At 32.4% G+C, this 11,101-nt stretch overlaps 1 protein-coding gene across 1 annotated transcript; it reads right to left on the bottom strand.

Annotated features, from left to right (window-relative positions):
• Positions 1-6,278: 6,278 nt before the first annotated feature.
• Positions 6,279-10,765, bottom strand: LOC142622660 (IQ domain-containing protein IQM1-like). Its single transcript, XM_075796181.1, has 9 exons — positions 10,501-10,765; positions 9,437-9,978; positions 9,150-9,264; positions 8,993-9,058; positions 8,413-8,501; positions 8,214-8,301; positions 7,602-7,832; positions 7,410-7,511; positions 6,279-7,076 (listed from the first exon to the last, which is right to left on the bottom strand). Exons 2-9 carry the CDS (start codon positions 9,910-9,912, stop codon positions 6,615-6,617), a joined length of 1,629 nt encoding a protein of 542 aa, XP_075652296.1. The 5' UTR covers positions 9,913-9,978; positions 10,501-10,765; the 3' UTR covers positions 6,279-6,614.
• Positions 10,766-11,101: the final 336 nt, after the last annotated feature.

Raw genomic sequence — 11,101 nt, 5'->3', positions numbered from 1 at the left:
TTTATTGTGTAGGGATTGTGGCATTATTATGAATCCAATGGATGGATTTTTTTAATAGAGGAGTTTAAATAGATACTTTGATAGGTACTCTCTCTCTCTCTCTCTCTCTCTCTCTCTCTCCAACACGAGTTGCCCCTATTTTTGTAATGAAGCTAAAAATGATAGAAGTTGTGAACATGCATATTCTTTTGAAAAGCTTTGAGAATACAATGTTAAACAGATATTTCAAAGTATCTTTTCCGTGCATTGCACGGGTTAGCAACTAGTATATATAAAAGCTAAGACCTCATGCGGGAGAGCATGAGGTCCTGCCATGTGGCGCTCTATTTGAGCTCTATTAGATTAATTATTGCATTTAACTTTCCCAAATCACCTTCACTTGAAAAATAAATTCCAACATCCTTTTAGAAATTGAAAAGATGCACATTACTTACTGTTTAGCAAAATCAAATTCACCTCTTTCTCTTTCTTAACTCTTCAGTTCCCCTTTAAATTTGATGCGCACTAATATATTTCTTTTTAAATCAATATATATATATATATATATATATATATATATATATATATTATCTGTAGCCCTTAGAGCTTGCTGGACACTGAGGAAAATAAATCAATGTAATAGTTCTTTGGACAATAACCCAAATCCCATTAGATACCTCTACCCCTGGGTCCATTGATGCCAATTTGCTTCAACCGTTTTATTTTCTCCTCGGAGCTATGCTTTAGATCCCAAATTGAATTGTAAGGTAATTCTTCCCCTAAAAGGTGGATATATAATCTCTAAAAACAACCCTTTCTCTGTCAGTCTCTTAAATTTTTACATTATTACTTTGATATCTTTAATTTTACTTTGTAATTATGGTTTGGACGCAGTTGCCTTTTATTTATATGCACGCAAATTGTTTGATAAAATACCTGAGTGTTTTGCTATAGGCAACAGTTAATGCAGGAGCAGCAAACTATTTTTTATGTGCTCATATTGTAAATTGTAGCAATATACAATAAATATGGTCTGTGCTATAAGTAACGTTGTAAATTGCTTCAAATAAATACTATTTTGGTTTTTCTTTCTTTTCTATAGTTTTTATGGTTTGCTTAACTTGACAATTTTGTCACTAAACTAGAACAAAATAAAAAAACAAGACAAGAGAATTATGTAGCTATGAAATTTATCTTAAGTGATGCCCATTTTGCAACATTTTGATTGTGTATGTATATTAATTACAAGTCAATTCTTTCTATTTTTATTTTTATTAGTGTGACTGTTATTTATTCCAACAGTACTATAAGCATGAATTTTATAGAAAGGTATATAACAAAATCTACCAATTGTATGAAATACAAACTCTTTTGGTCTTTGACCGGCACTTTGCCACTTCTTTTTATCATAAATCAAACATGAACTTTCTAAATACTATATATATACTTTTGCTTTTCTATAAATTGCTTTCAAATTTAAGTAATTGGTTGAGTGACTATACTCGGTAATTAGTTTATTGTCATATGTGTATTGAAGATGGATTGTGGGTTAAGAACAAGTTTTTGGACTAGGTTTTAGGATAATTATATTTAATTATATTTATTTAAAATAGATGGAATTCTATTTATGCAGATTAGAATTGCTGATACCTAAAACATCCTAAATTAACATTATAAGGCTAATATAAGGAGGCTCAACTCCATGTTTCAATGAATTCTATGAGAGCGTGTCAATGCCCTAATGAAGGACGAAGTCCTTACATATTTCAATTGAATGTCCAAAACCAACACAAAATTGGGTCGTTACTTTTGATAGTTGGAGAAAAACCTCGTTTTGCACACCCAAAGAGATTTTTTTTTTTTTGAGAAGGCGCCAAAGAGATTGATAATGGGCTAACTGCTTTGTCTAGACATGACTCACTATGTGACCTTGACATTGCTATATATAGTTAAAATATTATTGAGGATGCTTGATGAGATCAATGTCTTGGTTAGAAATTTCATATGAAAAGTGATAGGTTCAATGAGTCTGATATGTACAACATGTCCTTGCAGCTAATTGGGTTCATGATCAATTGATGATAGGGAATAAAATATGCCTACTTGGTCTAAAGTTTCAGATATAATTGTAGGTGATTTTTTTTTTTTTTTTTGAGAAGCAATTGTAGGTGATTTTAGCAATGAAAATATTCACCGTTTGTGTTATAATATATATACTACAATTTTCAAAATCATCTTACGTAAAAGCTTATATAGCATTATCCGCGCATCGTGCGGGCAACTTCCTAGTTCTGTTAAAAGAAAGACTTACATGCAATAAAATAATTAGCTGATTGTAATTGAGGTTTAATCTTAATTATACAAATGAAAAAAAGATAAACATGTAGAATATGGATGTGATAAATTTTCCATTCCTAAAATGCGAGCCTTATTTATCATTGTAAAGGCAGGTTTTGGGATCCCAAGCCCAACAGGTGAAAGGATTAAGGCCTAAAGAGCCTAATACAAAGAATTTGTAGAGAATGGGCTAAAAATAGACTTCAATGAATTAAATAACGCTCACAATGGATTAAAGATGGTAAGAAAGTAAAGAAAACAAGCTTTATGCAAAGAAATCATTCTTCAGCAAAGTCCGAGGAGAGTAGTTCTTGAATTTTTTTTTTTTTTTTTAGACTTGCTTACAATTACAGTTCTTAGTGTTACAGTGTTTTTTCTACAGATTCTCAGATGTCCCCTTTATAATGGGGTCTTTCTTCCTTATATTCCCCTGTTTTGCTTCAGCTCCACCCTTCACGTATAGGTCAAGTTGTTTGCTTTGATCCTTGTTCCATTAGCACATTCTTGAAGTCTTTAGGGGTAACTATAAGGTTGAATATCACTGTTCAGGTATCACATCCACATTAATGCGGCTAGAGAGTTAGTTGCAGAGCATTCAATGCGGTGATAGCAGCTTTCTCTTAGATATTTCTTAACTTCCCTTTGTCCTATTCCCTTCTAATGTTTATCCTTATCAGCAGAACCCTCCGGAGTGTTGCTCTTGCTGGTAGATCAAACGTTCTGACCTCTGCTTTGCTTAGCCGATGAGGCATTCCTCCTCGGACTACCTTCCCAAACTTTCATGACAAGAAACCTTCCATAATTTGCTGATTTGTACTCTTTCGCTAATGTCTACATGTCCTCGAACTACTAAATGTCCTTGGACAAGGCTCACGGCCCAATATATATTCTTGGGCCTTTTTCCCCTACCATCATCAAGATTTGATGGTACTAATTGTTGCCTTAAGTAAAAATATCAAGTTTCTAATGGTCATAATGATAATATTTTAATTATAATAAAAATATAATGGCATTTTAATAAATATACTCGAGGTGGGGTAGTGCAACCAAACTCTGTTTTGGCCTGGTCACGGTGGTCGGAGCAAAGATTTCACCTTGCCCTCTTCTTAGGACCCTTTATGGGAGGAAAAATTGCATGAGTGAAATTGCCCTCCCTAAATATTAAGAAAAAAATAAAAAATAAAAAATAAAAACTACCAAATATGTAAGTATGGCCACATACAACTAAAATAGGCTAGCCAAGAAAACTTGAAGGCTAATTGGAAACTTGTTTGTCTGGGGAAGGAGGAAGACTTATTGGGCTATTGGTAAATATGTGAAATCTGTTAGGGTATTTTAGTTATCTAATTACCACTTTTTAGGTGAAAATGATATATTTATCTCATTGCTTTAGGGTGGTTATATGTAATTAATCTCTTTTTTCCCCCAAAAATTTCTATCACGTGAGCACTTCTATTTCTTTAACAAATTAAGTAAGATTCATATTTAAAAAAAATTAATTTCTAATTCAAAATAAAAGATATTTAAAAAAAAAAACTCTTATAGTATCCATTTTGGTGCATATTTACAGACTTTTCTTCTAGTCAAAATAAAGACTATTCATTTTCTAGAGAAAATTCTTTTTATAAAAAAAAGAGTAAAATTCTTCTTTTTAGAAGTATTTTATTAATGGATGCTTTAAGGATATTTGTTTAGAAAATATTTTTAAATTTTTTTTATGAGAACGGAAAAAAAATAACTGATATTTTTACATTATATATATATATATATATCTAAAAGCTGAAACGTAACATTTATTATTGCTACATCAACGACCACATTATCCACCCATTTTCAACATTCTGTCTCTTATTTTTAACTCATTTTTTTCTTATTAATTTCTCAACTTATTATTATATTTTTTCTAAATTCCCCCCCCTTTTTTTTTTCATTTTACATTTTCAACTCCACACTACTACCTACCTTAATATCACTTTTCCTCTATCCCTTTATCTTCCTTTATTTATTTATTTTTTATTTTCTTCCTTTTACTATAAATTTATAATTCTCTTTTCCATTCTATTCATAATTTATTCACACACAAAATGCTACTTCTCTCTCTCTCTCATTTTTTGGGAATTTCTTTTTTATATTTTTCTTGCATCTCTATTTTAGGTTGATGATATATTGTATTATTTGGAACTTTACTTTGGGTTAATTTGATTAAGTTTTGTATTTTTGAGTTGTTATCTTTTTTATTCTCTTTGATTTCATAGATGTTATCATATTGCATTATAAAGATAGTATAAAAGAATATAATGTTATTTTATTACATAACATAACTTGGATAATTTGGTGTTTATTACTATATTTTTATTTTTACTTTTTTTCTCATATTATTTTCTATAAATTTCTTATTGTTCTCTCTTGCATTCTCTTTTGAAAAAGTGGTTTTTCTCTTTCTTTTGATTTTTTATTCTTTCTTACAACTCTACTTTATATTGATAAATCATTGTGAGTTTTAAAACTTTATTTTGGGTTCACACGTTTTGGTGTTGTATTTTTTAGTTTCCAATCACAAGTAGTCTCTAGCTCTCTACAATAAAATTTAAATAATAAATTATACATATTCAGTATAAATTTGATATGAGTTTTGATTATCATGATAATCTCTTTTAAAATAATGAATAATTTGAATAATTTATTTACATAAAATTATACATACATACACATGTATATATTTATTCATTTTGCTTAAATGTATCATCAACCTCATGCAATTCATTTAAAAGTAACAACGTTTAAACAAATGAATAATTGCCCTAATGATTACATTTGAATATTTCTAGCCTTTATGTTTAGAAAGACTTTCACTTAAATTTAGCTGTACCAAAGTGGACTGAAATGTTATATTAATGTGGTTCAACAAAAGCGTAGCAATAATAAAAGTTATACTTAAGATTTTAGATATTAAGAGTTTGAGATTTTTTTTTAATAATAAATTTGGATTTAAATTAGGTACTTTCAACCCAAACATGTCTTTTCTCCTTATGTAAAAGCACAAACATAGATCGAAGTGGACCAAATGGAGAGAATAGGACCGAATCAACCGAATAAGAATGAATCGACTGAATAGGATCGAAGTGGACAGAGTGGACCAAATAAGACCGAAGTGGACAAAATGGACCGAATAAGACCAAACTAGACTGAAGTGGACTGACTGGACTGAAGTGGGTTGAATAAGACCAAACTAGACAGACTGGACAGAAGTGGAGTGAATAAGAGCAATGTGAACTGAATAGAACCGAAGTGGACAGAATGAAACATATAGAACCAAAGTGGTCAAAATGTTCCGAATATGACCAAATTAGACCGAATAACCCAAATAAGATTGAAGTGGATCAAAGTGAACAAAGTAGACCTAATTGGACTGAATATAAATTGTTTAATTTTTAGAGAAAAAAAATTATCTCAAAAAAAATAATAGAGAAAAAATGATACAATATATTACAATACAACTTCAACTAATATTTCTCATAAAAGTTGTATTAAAATTTTTCTAAAATAGTTTATTAACAAATGTCCTAAGAGTAGCTATTCAAAAAAGAAAAAAAGAAATTATATATATATATATATATATATATATATATATATAAATCATATTTAAATTTTTATACATAAATCGAGAAGTATATTGGGAACCGATGAAGTAATTAAGGTTAAAGACAACCGAAAAAAATGATGAGGAAACGTACTGTTAACGTTCCATGAGTCAATACTCAATAGTCAATAGTCAATACTGAAAACGTGTAGTTCAAACTTCAATGAGATGAAAGCACACATTATCCACCATTGCCTCACGACTCCATGTTCCTATTTCCTTTTCTTCTGTGATTATGTCCCTTAAGCTTAAATTCTTTAGATGGAGTTGAATCATGAATGACCCAGTAAACATACACACAAAAGCTTTAGCCAAGTAAAAGGAGAAGAAAATGTCTTTGCACCATTCACCAAAAAAGGTCATTATTCATTAATACATGAGAACATTTTATGTACAACTTACAGAAGTGAACTGATCAATGGTCCTCATAGGAGACAAAGATAGAACCATATTAAGTTACTAACAAATAAAGGAATTAACTTGGCTATGTTAAGTAAAAGAATAATAAATTTTGGTTGGCAGTTCATCTTCTTTGCTGAAAGCTTCTTACACAAAGAAATCTGATTGAAAGCACAAGTTGTGCCTAACCTGCCAAAGATCTTGATCCTTTAGACCCAAGTCATCTCCATTCACCAATTTGGTGAACGCCTGAGATTAATTAAGTGTTAACAAGTACCCTTGGCCTTGGGCTAGGGAAACCCATGTTTGACAGTCTAGGTGAGACCCGGATCTTTGGGCTAGGCCGTGGAGACGGGATTGGAAGACGGCTTCCAGAGTTGCCAGGTGTTAACTTGGGTGATAGGTTGACTTTCTCAAGTGCTTGAGATTGTAGCTCAATTGGGTAGTGTCTTACACATCCAATACGAGGACCATGTGGGCTAGTCCACTTGCAAGACATAGGTTTACCCATATCAAATAATGGTGCTTCTGCATTTGTTACATTGGAATCGATCCTTCCTTGATGATCAGTTGTGATGGAAATATCGTTCATGGGCTTATTGACTTCAGAAGTATTCATATTGGTGGATATTGTAGTTGTTGAAGGAACCTTGACCTCTTCTGGTTTAGATTCCTCTCCAATAATCTTAAAGGACGTGCTATCATCATCTATTGCACACCTCTGCAGAAGAAATGGTTACTTGCATTAGTTATTTCTACTGAAAGGAACCAATTTCCAATTAATGCTAAGTACACAACATTCTAACGTGACAAATTGTGATCAGAGCAAAATCCTTTTCACATGAACCGACCATTGATACTACTTTTATTGCATCAATCACAACATGCCAAATCAGCACTTGTGAAAAAAGTCATGAAAAAATTTGCTCGTAATTGGCTAGATATACATGCATAAAGACTATGCACATACATATACCACATTTATAAAAGTTGAAAGATAAATGCCAACCAGGTATAAAGAGATCTTTATGGCCAAAGATTTGATGGTAATTACCTTAACATTGGTGAGGTCTACTTGGTGCTCCTCGAGGAAACTAATGAATTCCCTGAAGTTGTCTTCAGTTGGGAGATAGTGACCACTGTATGGCCATATAGCCTAAAGAAGACAAGCACACTTGGCTTAGAAATTGAACTGCAACATGATGAAAAATCAATAATTGTGTCTCTGCTATGTTATAGGTAGTACCTCAAGAACTCCATCATGGGCAACTAATCTCCCTGCTGCTGATGTAGCACCTCCTGATAGAAAACTTGAGTGCTGAAAAACACCTTTCTTCTTCTGACCCACATACAAAGCCCTTGATGTGCTGAGCACAAAAATCCACTTAGAACCCTCAACTGTGTTAATAAGCATCCCTGTTTGCCTGTATAAAAGCTTTCCACTCTCTACAATTACTTCATATGCTTCCCTCTCTTTCTGTAATACCAAACGACAGAGAATGTAAAGTTATAACTGTGAAATATATGCACTTGTCCACATTCATAAGAAGCCTACTTAGTTATCTATCCAGGCACTTATCTAGGTTGCAAAGATGCTTATGGGGGTGTGTGCATGTAAATTCAACACAAAAAATTTGATGAAGAAACAAGATTGAGGGGGTCCATTTCACAGGTAAGATTTTATTTTTTGGATCTAATGTATAAAGAGCCATGTTACTTAAAATTTTAAATGATGTTGCAGTGGATACACTTTTAAATTTGTAATATTTAATCTGAACCATGAAATGAACACATTTAAAATGGAGAGGGGGTGGATTATTGGAATGCGGTAACAGATGGTATAATTAGTAAGACTTACTGGTCCAAGATACGCGATGCATTGACGTTGTAGAACAGTCCTTAGGCACCTTTCAAGATTTAGGTCTTTACCATCACCAACATCCAACCTTCAGTTTCAGAGGAGGAGAAAAATAAAGTTAGAAATGAGTGATAAGGAAGGATAAGGCTGAATCAAAAGCAATTATACCAAGTAAGAAAAAGTTAATTTTCATGAGTACCAGTAGAAGAAAGGTTGGGTGCTCTTGCTATCAGACCAGACATCATAGTAGAAGTGTAAATTGTGTCCATAACGATGGCGTGGATCAATCTGCAAAAAAACAATAATTAACAAAGCCCATTAGTCCAGTGATTCTACTTCCTTACCTATTAATTGGGGACTAACAACATGGAACCTATTAATATCCAAAAATATAAATCCATAGAAGATATGTACTTAGCTAGACCAATAATCTTTTTTCCTGTCTTGGGATAGCTAGACCACTATTCAAAAGCCCAAAACTTGAGCTCAATTTGAAATTTCATCCCAAAAAAAAAATTCACCAATTCCTATATAGGAAGCATACATTGGCCAAGTTTGACTCTCCTTTTTAAGTCTTATTATGAGAAGTGACTGGGAATACATGTCCCCTAATATCTAACACAGCAGTCGTTTTTGAAACCATCACTTGACCAAAATTATATTGTTTTGAGGAAAATATTGCTTTCACCATTTTTAGATGGAAATGTAAAAAAAGCAGAAAGAACAAAACTGCATCAGATTTAGAAAGAAGCATGTCTGGTATAAGCATATGGACTTACAGCTTCAAGCCAGTGTTGTAGGGCTAATTTCTGAGCATTCTCATCCTTAGATAAACCCTTCCCAACCTACAAATACATAGAGTTAATGCTGTTAGTACAATGTTCCTCCAAAAACAAACTCTTTTCCTCCTCAATTCACAAAATATCAATTAAGTACCTTGGCAACCCTTGTCCTAGCTCGAGCCCAGCGTTGCACAGCAGTTTCTGGTTTCTCAATGTTAAAGAATGACACAGAGCTTCGTTTAAGAGCTGCAAAGTCTAATGCCTTCCACCTACAACAATTGAATTAATGTCAGAAACAAAGGTTGACAACTTTAACAACAACTACAAGTCTTAGTCCCAAAATTTTGGGGTCAGCTATGAATCCTCGCCAGACTATTCATAAACAAAGGTTGAAATCACCTAAAAAATGAAAAGACAACAAGAAATGATATAGAAACAAACCAGAGTTCCTCAACCACAACTGCACAATCTGCAAGATTCCTTCTAGTCCTATAACTCTTGTAAACTTTCTGAAGCCTAGTTGCAGCAGCATCAAGCTCACTAACTGGCCTTGGAGAAAACAATATCACAGGTTTAGGAAGCAAAAGTGTACAGGGCTTCTTTATCTGCATAATTTCATGACTCTTAGCCATTGAAGACTTTGAATTAGAACTATCTCTTTCACGAACAGTTTTTTTAGATGAACCAGATACTTCCAAATCTGCTTCCTTTGAATCCTGCCTTTTGAAGCTCATTAAACTTTCTATAACCATTTTCTCTGACCCATTAGACTGGTTAATGGTTTCTGAATATTCTTCTTCTTTCTTGTAGCTAAGTGTTCTCACAATGACTGTTTCAATGGTGTCAGTTAATCCAAACAACTTATGGCAAAGGATTTCATTCCATGCAGAAAAGAGTAAGGAAAGAGAAAGACCCATTGATCACCAAACAGTAGAATAGTAACAAACTTCAATCTTTAAGTCAAGACTCAAGACTGATCAAACCTGTTCAATGAGAGTAAAGCACTAATCTTAGTAAGCTTTTACAAATAAAATGAAAAGGTGAAAACATAATAATTACTTTTTTCTCTATTTATTCATTGAAAAAAAGAAAGAAAGAAAATTTGTTTCATAGAATGAAAATACGAAGTCTTCAACTTTGTAAAAACCGCCTCCCCCCCTCTCTCTAATTCAGAATTCAGTAGCAAAAACTAAAATTTGAATTTTGTATTTTAAGATATTAGAGAAAAACTGCTTTCCCTTTAGAAAATAACTAAGCTCACAATGGTATTAAAAAAAAAAAAAAGCATATTGGCAAAGCAAAACTGTCCAGTTCATTTCATACAAGAATTAGGCAGAACATAATTGACAATACAACAAGAAGCCACATCATGGAAACACTCAAACTAGTGACAAATCCTAAATGATAACTGGAACCCATGAAAAATAATGGATCAACACTCATAATCACAAAAAAGTCATGAGAGATGAAAGCAATTAAATCAAAAATGCCAAATTAGAACATACTATAATGGTACGGTACAGCTGAAGAAGTCCAAAATCAAGCTTCCTTGCCTTCCTTATCTCTCTCTATAAACCAAAGATTGTTTGTAGAGAGATTGAACTGAATATTGGAAATCTAAAGTGTCTAAAGACAACCAAACACACACATGTCAGACTAGTTCCTCACTTATATATACCAATAGCAGTTGAACATTCAAAATTGGCGTGTGAGAAAGTAAGTCAGTTTGTGGAAAAAGAGTGAATATGGCGGGTGAGACTGGACCTTCATGGAAACACCAATTAACTGAGCATGTTTTTATTAATAAAGTAACAGAGAAAAATATAATTGTGGGGGGTGGGGTAACATTAAATTCAGTGGTTGGGCTGGTCATGGTGGGTCTGAAATATTTTATCAACCACAGGTCCAATAATTCTTTGGATTAGCTCTCTTTTTGTTTTATACCTTTCTTTATTTATATGAATAGTAGAAAATAAATATCTCTATTATATATATATATATATATATATATATATATATATATATGTGTGTGTATATATAACCTCATTAATTCCAAACTTACCAAAGATGGGTTTGGATTGCACTGAAAAGGAAAAGAATGCGTGT

The sequence above is a fragment of the Castanea sativa genome, chromosome 1, assembly GCF_040712315.1.
Source record: "Castanea sativa cultivar Marrone di Chiusa Pesio chromosome 1, ASM4071231v1".
Taxonomy (NCBI): Eukaryota; Viridiplantae; Streptophyta; class Magnoliopsida; order Fagales; family Fagaceae; genus Castanea; species Castanea sativa.
Note: the sequence above shows the minus strand (reverse complement) of the source record. Positions and strands in the feature narration are given on the sequence as shown.